General features: G+C 49.1%; 1 protein-coding gene across 1 annotated transcript in view; it reads right to left on the bottom strand.

Annotated features, from left to right (window-relative positions):
• The window catches only part of ATP8A2 (ATPase phospholipid transporting 8A2), a 616,683-nt gene that overhangs the window by 422,095 nt on the left and 180,622 nt on the right, over nt 1–13,966 (bottom strand). The window contains exons 16-17 of the mRNA XM_045293987.1: nt 4,121–4,226; nt 2,770–2,852 (exon numbers count right to left, since the gene is read on the bottom strand). Coding sequence (XP_045149922.1) covers nt 2,770–2,852; nt 4,121–4,226 — 189 coding nt within the window. The remainder of the gene's footprint in view (nt 1–2,769; nt 2,853–4,120; nt 4,227–13,966) is intronic.

Raw genomic sequence — 13,966 nt, 5'->3', positions numbered from 1 at the left:
ATCTGGACTGGCCTGGGATGTGTTCTTAACAGACAACTTCTCTTTTATATCAAGCTCTCTTTTACACCCTTGAGTGTCTCTGGATTTCTCTAGTCAACCCGGTCTCACACACCTCTATTCACTGAAATAAATAAAAAATAAGTATAATCGGAACTCTATTCTCCATAAGACGCTGAACATGGCAGGAAATGGACACATTTGGTTTTGCGCACAAGGCAGAGGAGCAGCGACGAGCGAGCGAGCTTGGAACCCAACCTCCAAGATCCGAGCTCACTGCCATCGCGTCCGCTGGGACTCAAGCAACGCCCTGTGAGCTTCCAAGGCTGCGACTCTTCAGAGGAATCAAACGCCACGTCTTTCTCCTGCAAAGCAGCCGGTGGTTTCGAACTGCTCACCTTGCAGATGCAAGCCCAAAGCGTAACCACTACACCACCAGGGCTCCATCATACTGAAACAGTGGCAAGTTATTATATAGTTGGGAGCAAATTGTAAATGAGTTAAGGAGGTTGAAAGGATTTCGAAGAAGGGGCAGCAACACCGGGCTCAAGCGCAGGACTGGGCGGTTTCTCCTGTTGTGCTTGGGGGGCCGTGATGAGTCGGAACCGGCTCTCCAGTTGACATCAAGCAGACTCCAGCTCGTGGGGACCCATGTGTGTCACGGCAGAGCAGCGCCCCCACGGGACCTGCCGTGCTGACAAGACTGAAGATCACCAGGCGACTCAGGGTGAACTTGGACCTCCGACCTCTGAGTGAGCAGCCGAATGTGTCGCCCACCTGTACCCCCCAGGGTCTCTGAGGCAGGAGTCCTTCCAAAAGCTGGGATTGGAGATCAGCGCAGGAAAGCATGACTTCGGAGGGGCCCCGGTCAGCCCGGGGATGAGGGACAGGTGACCACCTGCAGGAGAGCCAGGCTTTGAGACCGTATCGTCCTTCTTCTCCATGGTTCAACGCAAGGGTCCTTCGCCATGACTTGTACGCCCTATCAGCTGCATTGTGCCGTCCACCAGAAGGTCGTGGTTGCAACTCCATGGGAGAAAGACGAGATTGTCTGCGCTTGAAAAACTTCACAGAGCCTCGGAAACCCTCTCTGAGCTCACTATACATCAAAACTGACTTGAGAGGCAGTATTTTTTTTCTTTTTTAAGCCTCTAGGGAAGGAGATGCATTAAAAATAGGAAAGAACCAACTCATAAACTAAATAAACCTCTTGACTTCTGAAGACGCCCTCGTGGCTTAGTGGTTACACACTGGACTGCTAACCTCACAGTGAGCAGTTCAAAACCACCAACCGCTCCTCAGGAGAAAGATGAGGCTTTCTACTCCCATGAAGAGTTACAGCCTCAGAAACCCACAGGGGCAGGTCTTCCCTGGCCTGTAGGATTCACTCTGAATCAGCATCGACTCGATGGTGTTGAGTTTGGTTTGGTTTGACTTCTGAAATAACAGAAAGTCAAAACTCTACGTAGTTAATTAAGGAAACCATCAAGTCCGCTCTGACTCGTGGTGATCCTACAGGACAGCGTAGAACTTTCCCATCTGGTTTCCACAGCTGTGACTTTTACATAAACAGACTGCCTCGTCTTTGTCTCTCTGAGCAGCTGATGGATTCAAACCACTGACCTTTCAGTTAGCAGCTGAGATGGTAACTGCTATGCCACTAGTGCTCCTTAGAAGAGACCTGACATTCTAACTTGTTTACAGTTGACGAGATTGGAACCCACAAAGCTAAGGGCATCATCGTTCACACACTCTATGTGCTGAAGTTGCAGGCTCTGGCTTCAGACACAAATGAGCCACAAATTATTTTCCCCCAGAACTGTTGAAGAGCGAGCTTGCCACATACTTAGCTACAAACAACTTCCCACGCATGTCTCAAAGACTCGTAGTGAGTTATTATAGCAGTTACACAATCTCCTGTCAACTTGTGAAGGGGTGGAGTCTAACCTGTCAATCAGGTCATAGCCAATCATGCCTCTGTGCGGGCGTGGCTTTCTCCGGAGGATCCTGGGAATTCCTGTCTTCCTCCCTGGAGGAGGGACACAACTCTCTTTGCTTCACAGTCCTGATGACAAGCCACATGGAGCTACCCTGATGGAGCCAGTGCCCTGGAGCTGGAGGAGCCACGTAGAAACCCACGCCAGTGCTGAGATGCTTCCACCACCACTGGATCCACAAGACTTTCCACCCACTGGCCTGTGATCTTCTTGGATTCAGCCACATTGCATATGTTGCGTGAGTCTAAAGAGGAATTTATAGACTGGTATTGGACATAGGGCTAATATCAGACTAATGGACTTGATCTGGACTGGGCTGGGATGTTTCCTCAATATACAATTGCTCTTTTATATAAAGCTCTTTCTTATACACATGCGAGTGTCTGAATTTGTTTCTCTCATCAACCCGGACTAACACAGTTATCTTTGAGAAAAATCTCTGCAGAGCCAAAAATAACATAAATCCCTGAAGAGCAAAAGCAACAATAAGACAGAAAAGTGAGCGCAATCAGACAGCACTCTCGTCGTGCAACAGCTCTCGGAAACAGCAGAAAGTGAGTTACATTTACAATACCCATGGGGTTCAGGCCAACACACAAAATAGAACTAACTACTGCTTAGGGTTCTCCATCTCTCTTTAGTGGTTAGTAGTCCAATACTTAACCTACCTTGCCAGCAGGGCTCCTTACATTTACAAACAGGCACACTCCTGCCCATACTCTTCGAAGGAACAGGCAAGGCTGCAGTGTACCGACGGTCCGGGTACGCCACTTACCGCTTCTATGATGACCGAGTAGGGCGTCCTGGCTGTGAAGACGAAGCCCAGCTTCTTAGCTCCTTTCACCAGAGCAGCTTCGTCTGTCAGTAAAAAAAAATCTGATGAGCAATGGGAAGGCCATGAGCACCCAAAAATCCATCTGCAGACATTCCACTGGAACAAGCTTCCATGGAAGACCCCTGGGCCATGAACCAGGGACGTGAAGAGCCCTGTCCACAGACAGAGTACATCAGAAAGTGAATTGCTGCAGAATAAACTCCCTGCCACCCAATCGCTGCCAGCTCATAGGAGCCCTGTGGGACAGGGGAGAGCTGTTCCTGTGGGATTCTGGGATTGCACCTCTTTATGGAGGAGAACGTCCCGCCAATCTCCCGCTGAGCGGCTGGTGGTTTCCAACAGTGTGCTTAGCAGTCCGATGCATCACCACTAACCCCACATTTAGCTGGGTTAAAATTTAACATCTTGCCATGTGTTTTCCCTTTGAGTCTGCTCTGAGTTCCCCCATTTATGATCTTCTGCTCTCTTTGGGATTGAACATAAACGTCGCGAGGGTCATCGAACAAGCTGTACAGCTATTGTTAAATGAAAACCTGACCTGCTGCGTGCGCGTTGACTGAAAACACAGGAACTGCTGACTTAAATAAATAACGAGTTTGATGAGTCACAGACTAACGAAGCATCATGATGGAACGAATGCTGCAGGTCCCCAGTAAGACGTAACAAGCTCACACCCATGAGAGAGGCGTGGTCTTCTCTGAAAGCGCCGTCCCAGGAAGGCACCAACTCTTCGCAGATGTTGTGAATGGGCGCTGCTGGCCAAAGGGATGACTCCAACTTGAAGCTCATTCATCAGGACAAAGCTGAATGACATTCCTGCCAACTCTGATTGGGGTCAAGTCCTAGCTAATTAGCCTACTCAGTGGTCTCCTTCATTTGGGACTCATTGTCTTCTCTGAGCAAGACAATGGTTCACACCTCAGAGGAGGCTAAGGCACCCAGACACCAAGACAAATGAATGTTTCTATCCTACAGTGAGGACACCCATGAGGTGTTGGGTTCAGCAACAATAAAAAAAAAATTTTAACAGCTCTGTCTCTCCTTCAGAGCCTCCTGTATCTCTCCGGTTTCTCTTGGGAGAAGCAAGAGGACCTGTTTCTCTTCCTGTCACCAACGAGACAGCATCTACCTGCTCTCTGTGGTCCTAACACCTGTCCCCATCACCTGCACAAGGTATGAGGCCAGTGGAGTCTTTCTGAGGCAGGCCACACCAGCACACCTTCCATCAATAGGGGCAAACACGCACATCTCCCGAGAAGGGACAGCACGGCTTACCTGAGGGGATGCTCACCTGGAGAGGAGGCCTGGTAGATAATCTCATCTCCATCCTTCTCAGGAACCACCGTGTGGCACACAGCCAGGAGGGTAAGGAACTCCTGGATGCATGGGGCCGTGGGCTGCAAAACACCATGCCAGGTTAATCCATCTATTCCAGTACAACTGAGGCTCGCCTGAGCCAAAGTCTTGTCTATATTCTGAAATGCCGTCATTTGAATGCCATTTTATATCCTTGATGAATCATGGGACTTAGTGCAGCTTTCAGATATTGTAACTTCAGAAGTATATATGATATAAACTTAAAAACCCAAAACAAACCCCCTGCAGGACAGGGTGGACCTGCCCTGGTGAGTTTCTGAGACTATAGCTCTTTCCAGGTGTAGAAAGCCCCACCTTTCTTCTGAGGAGTGCCTGCCTCCATGAAATAAATTCAACTTAAAACTTTTATCAAAAATTCAGAAGAGGAAACCAGCACACAAAAGTCAACTCATGGAGATAAGAAGGAAATGACATCAAGATGTCTAGGAAGGAAAAGTATGTTTGGAGACTGATTATGGAAGCAATTCTACAATTATGTTGGACGTGATTGAATTATGGAATGATATGACATATGTATTAATTCCCAAGTTACAGCAAATTGAAAGAAAAAAAAACATAGTTCCAGGAATGGGTTCTGGGCTCACACTAAATCCTAGCTCCAACTTAAGAACAATTAGTTCTTACATCATGGCACTGCTCAATACTCCACTTTATGAAGTGATCATTGGAGACAGGGGCTACAGCAAAGTGTGGTGAAGAAAGCAGATGGTGCCCGGCTAGCAAACAGTATAGTGTCTGGGACCTTAAAAGCTTGTATTTAAACAAGCAGTCATCTAAGTGAGGAGTCAACTAAGTAAGTCCACACAGAAGAAGCACACCAGCTTGTGTGATCCAAAGGTGACAACTCGGATATGGTGAAGAGAAAAGTATCAGAGCTACAATTATGAACACCCAATTTGGAGAAGGCTGTAGAGGGCAGTGGAGGCCAAAACCTATCTGCAGAGGATCTCGTCTGACCAAACCATTGGCAGATCTACTCTAGCCAAAGGCAAGCGTCCCAAACAGCCTTACTATCAGGCAGAGAGCATTGTAATCTTGATGATTTAGGATCGAACTTGGTACTTGGACAGTTGACCGCCCTATAGACATGACCTGGATTAGTCCTGGGGCAAGTATCTCTTAGTTGTCCCATGACAGACATTGCCTCCCTGGTTGTTTGAATGCTGATGGGGGTCTTCTCCCTCTTAGGCATCAGTTGTATTTTTGTCTTTATACCCATGTGATCATATCCTTACCACCTTAGTGCAATTTGTTTTTCACTGTTTTCTGTTGGGTTTCCCAGCTGTGAAGCACAGGAGGAGTGGATGTGTAATGATAATAACCGATACAAGGTGTTGTGGGGAATGCTGGGTGGGATGGGCGCTGGGGAGGGAAGGAGGTTACTGGAGTGAATGGTGAAGGAGGGAGGGGGCAGGGAGCAGTTAGAACTGACAGTGATTGGACAGCTCAGTTTGAAGGCAATGTGACCAAGGGGTGGGGGGGTGAGTAAGACTCAAACACAGATGTGGCAGTGATTATGCAGCTCCCCTTGATGTGATTGAACTATTCAATTGTATGATATGTAAACTACGTGCCAATAAAACTGTTAGGGAAAAAAACAGAAAAGAGGGGGGAAAAGAAATTATGGATAGCGTTGAGAAGAACTGGAATTCAAGAACAGGTCATTGTGCTCCCGTTGGATGGATTGATCCACAAAATGGGGCACATCCCTAGAACGGAATGTTCATCCCTACAGGGAAATGAATTCTAGATACAGCCCATGGCATTGGGTGAAGATGAAGCAAACATTATTCCGATTGAAGTAATTCAGACACAAATGGGCAAATAGGGCACGATGACAGGAAAAATCCGCAAATGCGTACAGCAAGTTTGTGCATGGTTCCTAGCGGCTGCGGGCGGGGGGCGTTGTTGGTGGATGGCTCCTGAGTTTCTGTTTGAGGGGATGCACCACCGGTGGAAAAAACAGTGGTGATGGAGGCACGCGATAGGCTGTAGCTCACGCCACAGCACTTCCACAGGAGACCAGCGAACGTGGCAGACGCCCGGGTATAAGTTATCACAATCACCGTTTCTTTGGGGGCAAACAGAAGCACGGCTTTGGCATTTTACTGGCAGCCCATCGTGGGCAAGCTCGTTGAGCTCACTCCACTTGCGTATGCTGTCAGCAAAATGAAGGAAGGGTATCCCTTGTCTATAAAACAAAACTACTCACGGCCATGGAGCCGATTCCGACTCCTGGCGATGCTAAAGGGCAGGCAGGACTACCTGTCGTGCATGTGGGGGACTGTAGCTCTGCGTGGGACCAGGAAGCCCCTCCTTCTCCCAGAGTTTCCGGTGGTTCAGAGCTGCTGGCCTTGCCGTTTGAAACCCAGCGAGTAGCCACGGCCCCCCCAGGGCTCCTACCTTCAGGGAAGCTTATTGAGGCCAACAGGACTGGGGGCTCGAGTGCAGCACTTCAGGAAGCACTGAAAACCTGAAAGCAGGCAGCTTGGGTGGTCGAACTCACCGCAACCAACACTGCCCGGCCCTGCTCCATCCCCCCAAATGTTCTGTTTGAGCCTGTCGTGTTGAGCACTCTGTCCATCCAGCCTGTCAATGGTCTGTTTAAGAGAACAAGTGAACATGGACACACATACACGTGCCATTTTGACATCTGTCTGCTCTGTTCTGAGCTCAGAGGGTGGCTGTATCTGGGCAAGAGAAAGCTCCCTGTGTTCCACGTCCTCGAAACTTCCCCAGATCCTATCGCTGCTGCGCTCAGGAAGCAAGGGGGTCACGGGCCCTTTATCACAGCGAGTCACCACCTAAGACATGCTGGATGGCCAGCGATGGTAGCAGAGAACATGAGTGAGCTTACTTTACGGGACAACTGCTGTGGATACGTAGGGATCTGGAGCAACAAAGCCGGGTCAGCAGACTGAGGATGGTTTCACCAGCACAGGGCTGAAGAAAGACGGTAGGGCAGAGCAGGGCAAGCCCGCCTGCCTTCCCACCCACACAAGCCTCAGTCTAAGGCGAACTGTGTCCGGCCAGGTTGTCTAGAGAAACAAATTCCGTGACACTCATTTATGTAGGAGAAAGGGCATCACCCCAAGCAGTGGTTTTATATCAAGAAGGCACCCCCGCCCCTGGGTCTGGCATTAGCCTGGGCCTCCTTCAGACTCAGGTGGCTGCGAGCAAACGATGCAAAAAGGTGAACCGGGAAGCAGGGAGATCACAGATTGGTGGAAACGTGGCGGGCAGCCTACAGGGCCCACTGAGGCCAACCCTGGAGGCAGCATCCCAGGAGGCAGGAAGGCAGAGTCTCAGAGGGAAGTTCCACGTTTCTGCTTCAAAGGTCACACCCTCAAGGTGACATTATCAGGCTATGACCCGATTGACAGGTTGGACTTCCACCCCTACACTTTCATAAACATTCCCACTGTCCGAAGGGATCAGGTGTAAGACATCATCAGAACAAAATATCTTACCATAGTGAATGATGGGGGGAGTGCGGAGTGGAGATCCAAAGCCCATTAGTAGGCCACTGGAGAGCCCCTTGCAGAGGGGTCTCGGGGAGGAGACGAGCCAGTCAGGGTGCGATGTAACAACGATGAGAAATACAACTTTCCTCTAGTTCCTAAATGTTTCCTCCCCGCTTCCACTACCATGATACGAATTCTACCTTGCAAGTCTGGCTAGACCAGAGGAGGTACACTGGTACAGATAGGAACTGAAAATACAGGGAATCCAGGGCGGATGAGCCCTACAGGACCAGTGGTGTGAGTGGCGAAACAGGGAGGGTAGAGGGAGAGTGGGTAGGAAAGAGGGAACCGATTACAAGGAACTATATGTGACCTCCTCCCTGGGGGACAGACAACCGAGGAGTGGGTGAAGGGAGACATCGGACAGGGCAAGATATGACAAAATACCAATTTATAAACTATCAAGGGCTCATGAGGGAGGGGGGAGCGGGGAGGGAGGGGAAAAATGAGGACCTAATGACGGGGGTTTAAGTGGAGAGAAAATGTTTTGAGAATGATGTACAAATGCGCTTTACACGATTGATGTGTGTATGGATTGCGATAACAGTTGTATGAGCCCCTAATAAAATGTTTTTAAAAATTCCCATTGTCATAAAATCATCCAACTATCACCTCGACGATTCACATCCCGACATGGGCGAGGAAGCGTTCCAATAACTCAATGAGCCCTGGGGGTGATGCCAGCGGGAGCGGAGAGAGGGAGACGGGTGGGCTTCCTCACCCTTTCTGTTACCATCCACATGCTCTGCAAACCCACGCGTCTCTAACCACGATGAAGGAATGATTCCAGGAAGAAGGATCCGAGCCAAGAAGACGAGGCTGGTCTTGCAGACAGAGCCCTTTCCAGCTGGTCACCTGGACCAGGCTCAGCTTCTGAAGGGACGGAAAGAGCAGCGGGAGGGTGCAGGCCCCACCCCACTCACGCATCGGGCAGGCAGCTCTGCCCTGGAGGCACCCACCACCCAGCGGGAAGGGAGAGCGGGTGAGAGTGGGCCGGCTGAGCTCTCTTGCACTCGGCACAGAAAGGGCCACGTTGGCTTGCTTGAGCTACCTACCGCATCTGCTAGAATGCTGTTCCGGCCCAAGAAAGACGACTTCCCTAGGGTTGCTTTTAAGAGAACGCTATGGGAAGTTCGAAGTTAGGTAACTGAAAATCTTCCAAATGTTTCTGACTCACGGAAGTAATAGCTGCTGATATTTTAAAAAAATGAACTCACTACCATGGAGTCTGACTCCGAGCGACCGTATGGGACAGGGTAGAGCTGCCCCTGTGGGATTCTGAGACTGTCCCTCTTGGTGGGAGTAGAAAGCCTCCTCTCTCTCCCCCTACATACTCACGGCAAAGAAAAATATTTAAAAAGCACAATTCTAGAGGGAGAAGATAAAATTACAGAGCAGGATCCACCCTGATCACCATGCAGGAATAATCACTACTGATTCTGGACACGGAACCTGACAGATGCTCTGGACGCAAAGGTGTCCACTTGTGTGCTGCTCTCTGGGGCAGTGCATGTTCAGCACGTGTTTTTTTTTTAAGCTATGTATTTAAATTTTTTATTAAAATATCATTTTACTGCGGGCTCTTACAGCTCTTCGAACAACCCATACCTCGGGACGATTCTTGCTTTCCAAGCAGGAAACCGAGGTTCAATTTCTGGCCAGGCGCCCATGCGCCGCCAGTGCCCGCCTGTGCCTGGAGGCCGGTGTGTGGCTACGATGCTCAAGGGTGTCAGTGGTGCTTCCGGACTTGGACGGACTCGGGAGAAAGAGCTGGCTATCCAATTTGGAAAATCGGCCAATGGAAACCCTTCAGACTCCAAAGGTCCGGTCTACAACTGATCATGTGGAAGACTCAGAACTGGGCCTTCCCAATGTTCTCTCAGCTGATGACGACACGGAGCCGCCTGAATGTCCTCTCTGGCGTCTGTGTCCTCTGTCCACTCTGGTTGGAAGATCTGTCTTTTTATTGTTGAATGCTTCTACACAGTTTAGAGATAAGCTCCTTATCGGATAGGTCATTCCCAAGAGTATTCCCCAGTCTGTTTGCTTGTTTGTTTGTTTAATTTGGAGGTAAAAAATCTTCTGATGAGCATAAACATTTCATTTTAATGGGGTCTAAGTTATCTGATTTGTCTGCTGTTGCTTATACTTCGGCGGTAGTTGTGTTTGATAGTCTAACATCCACGGCGGCTAAGTTGAGTCTGACTATGGAGGGCAGAGTGAAACGGTTCTGTGTATTTTACAGAGGAAGGCTGACTGTCTTATCTTTCTCGATACTTGATGGGCTCGAACCTCCAGCCTGCCAGTGAGCAGACCAACGCTTAACCCATGGTGTCACCCACGGTGCCACTGCGCCCTCAAAGGGCTCCCTGGATTGTCTGTTGCTGTCGAAAACCAGGTGACACGGTTTTGTCCCTCTGCTGTTGTCAAGCAACAGGTAGGTCTTTGAGCCACTTGGAGCTTGTGTGTGGTGTGAGGCCTGGATTCTGTTTCGCCATTTTGCTGACAGATAAGCAGGTTTGCCATCACCAGGTGGGAGAGAGGCTGTCTCTAGTCCATAGAACACACTTCCACCCTTTGTGGAAGACCAGCTGCCTAATAAATGGATTCAATTCTGGGTTGTGGATTCTATTCCATTGTCTATGTGCCTGGCGTTGTGCCATTAACAGGCTACATTAATTACTGTGGAGGCTTAGTAGGTTTTGAGACTGGAACGTGGAAGGCTTCCTACTTCAAGATGGCTTTAGCTATGATCAACCTCTCTCCTTTCCATAGAAAGTGGGTGAGTCATTCTTTCATTTAAATACAGAACTCCCATAGCCCTACAAGGGACAACAATGGAGACACAGTGGGGAATCGCACCCGATCTGACCCCACCACACCGAGGCAAAACACTAAGGGCATGCAACAGAACAGCAAGGGGAGCAGAGCAAGGAAGTCCTGAGGGAGTACCAAAAATAGTCTTTGGGGCCAGGGCTAGGCACCCCATCAGACTTGACTGGAAAACACTCCTAAAGGCCAACAAGGAGTCCTTGGACTATTTACAGGCTTGCGTTTTTTTTGGGTTTGTTTGTTTGTTTTGTCATTGGTTTTGTTGTTGTTTTGTTTTATTTTGTTGCTTTGTTTTGCTCTGTCTTTTTTTGTGCATGTTATTATTTCCACAGGTCTATCTAGAAAAGAGGCTGGAAAAACAATCTGGAGGAGTAAACAGTGGAACCCACGGTTCCAGGGGGACATGGGAGAAGGGGAGGTGGGCGAAGGGAAGTGGTGTTAACCAACCCAGGGAGAAGAGAACAACAAGTGATCCAAAATCAGTGGCAGGGAGGATATAAGAGGCTTGGTAGGGCTTGATCAAAGGCAATGTAATCGAGAGGAATTACTGAAACCCAAATGAAGGCTGAGCATGATAGTGGGACAGGAGGAAGGTAAAAGGAAATAGAGGAAGGAATTAGGAGGCAGAGTATTTATAGAGGTCTAAATAAAGGCATGTACATATGTAAATATATTAATATATGAGGATGGGGAAATAGATCTACGTGCATATATTTATAGATTTAGTATTAAGGTAGCAGATGGACATTAGGCTTCCATTCAAGTACTCCCTCAATGCAAGGACACTTTGTTCTATTAAACTGGCATTCCATGATGCTCACCTTCCTGACAAGATCACTGAAGACAAAGCAGGTGCTTAAGCAAATCTGGTAAAGAAAGCTGATGGTGCCCAGCTATCAAAAGACATAGTGTCTGGGGTCTTAAAGACTTGAAGGTAATCAAGCGGCCAGTGAGGTCAGAAGCAAGAAAGCCCACATGGAAGAAGCACACCAGCCTGTGTGATCACGAGGTGTCGATGGGATCAGGTATCAGGCATCAAAGAACAAAAAATCAAATTATTGTGAATGAGGGGGAGTGCAGAGTGGAGACCCAAGACCCATCTGTAGGCAAATGGACATCCCCTTACAGAAGGGTTTCAGAAAGGAGACGAGCCAGTCAGGGTGCAGTGTAGCAACGATGAAACATACAACTTTCCTCTAGTTCCTAAATGCTTCCTCCCCCCCACCACTATCATGATTCCAATTATACCTTACAAATCTGGCTAGACAAGAGGATGTACACTGGTACAGATAGGAACTGGAAACACAGGGAATCCAGGACAGATGATCCCTTCAGGATCACTCATGAGAGTAGTGATACAAGGGGGGGAGGGGGAGGTGGAGGAGAAAAGGGGAACTGATTACAAGGACCTACATATAACCTCCTCCCTGGGGGATGGACAACAGAGAAGTGGGTGAAGGGAGACATCAGACAGTGTAAGATATGACAAAATAATAATAATTTATAAATTATCATGGGTTCATGAGGGAGGGGAAGGGGGGAGGGGGGAAATGAGGAGCTGATACCAGGGCCTCAAGGAGAAAGCAGATGTTTAGAGAATGACGATGGCAACAAATGTACAAATGTGCGTGACGCAATGGATGGATGTCTGAATTGTGATGAGTTGTACAAGCCCCCAATAAAGTGATAAAAATAAGTAAATAAATACAGAACACTACTGGGAATTTGGGTTGGGATGGAGTTATACCTATGGAATGCTTTAGCTAAGATTGAAACGTTCACAATCAGTCTTCCAATCCACGAAACGCAAGGGATCTTCTATTGACACGGGTCTCTTTCAGTTTCTTGGGAGAAAGATGGGGCTTGCTACTCCCTTAAAGACGGACAGAAACCCACAGGGGCAGTTCTATCCTGTCCTACAGGGTTGCTATGAGTTGAGGTCAACTTGATGGCAGTGACTTGGGGCTTTTTAGCTTCTTGCAGTAATGTGTTACAGTTTTCCTTCTATAGACCACTACGTCCCTGGTTATGTTTAGGGCGAGCAGGGCAGATGTCTTCGTGGCTACCTACCTACAGGGACAGGATGGGTCCTCTGTGCCCAAAACAGAAATTGGTGCTCCAGTAGGAGAATGGGGGTGGTTCTTAGAGCTTCGGTGCGTCTGCGGGCAGCCTGCGGGTTGTGATGGGTGCCGTCACCACTGGGCAGTCTGAGTGCAGGCACAGGGGCAAGAGCACACACTGGTTGCTGGATGAGAGGCTCAGGATCACGCCACTGGTGGCCAGATGACGTCATGCGAGCACGCCAGCAGGCACCAAATGAGGAGGGCCCAGTGGGCTTGCCTGGTGTGGATGCAGGAGTGATCCTGTAGAGCAGCGGTTCTCAACCTTCCTAGTGCTGCGATCCTTCATGCAGCTCCTCATGTGGTGGTGACCCCCAACCATAACATTATTTTCGTTGCTACTTCATCACTGTCCTTTTGCTACTGTGATGAATTGGGCGGCCCCTGTGCAAGGGTCGTGCGATGCCCAAAAGGGCCGCGACCCACAGGCTGTAGACGCTCATCAGGTGATGAGAGCTCAGTCCGATCACCCTTGCGGTACAGACAGCTGCAGAGAGGCTGGCGATGGTTTTACTACTCAGTAAGTCTTTCCTGTCCAGATGGTCAGGAGCTGCTGCTGCTGCTGCTGTGGCTGGTGAAACGTCCAGTGCCTGGTCCCTGGCTCTGTCCCTGCTCTGGCCTCCCCCTTCCCATAGTTTCCGTTTTAGTTCCGCCTCCAGGCCTGCTCCCTTTCTTTCACTCCAGATTTCACGACATAGGATCTGCCTCCCCTGCTGTCAATTCCGTGGAGTTGCCCTTCCACGTCCCTCATTTGGGAACTCTGAGTGTACCTGGGCTCAAGCCGGGCACCGGCAAACGTATCCATCTCCTCAGCCTCTCTACAGCCTGCCCTCTGATGCGCAGGGCCCCTTTCCTGTGGCTTCACACGTCTTTGTTGTAGGGGGTGGCATGGTACTTCTGCCTACACCACCCTCTTGGCCTGGTCCTGCCTCAGCTTCTGCGCACGGCTCTTTTCTAGCAGATGCGTCATTATGCGTTGGACCTGAGTCAGCAGGGAATGTTGTGTAAACACAGGTAAGTATGGATGTATCTTCTTTTTCTTTTTTTTTCTTCTTTTTTAACATTTTATTAGGGGCTCATACAACTGTTATCCCAATCCATACACACATCAATTATGTAAAGTGCATTTGTACATCATTTCTCAAAACATTTTCTCTCCATTTAAACCCCCGACATTAGGTCCTCATTTTACCCCTCCCTCCCCGCTCCCCCCCCACATGAGCCCTTGATAGTTTATAAATGGGTATTTTGTCATATCTTGCCCTGTCCGACATCTCCCTTCAT

The sequence above is a fragment of the Echinops telfairi genome, unplaced genomic scaffold, assembly GCF_000313985.2.
Source record: "Echinops telfairi isolate 266 unplaced genomic scaffold, ASM31398v2 ScPeMD7_2565;HRSCAF=3150, whole genome shotgun sequence".
Lineage (NCBI taxonomy): Eukaryota > Metazoa > Chordata > Mammalia > Afrosoricida > Tenrecidae > Echinops > Echinops telfairi.
Note: the sequence above shows the minus strand (reverse complement) of the source record. Positions and strands in the feature narration are given on the sequence as shown.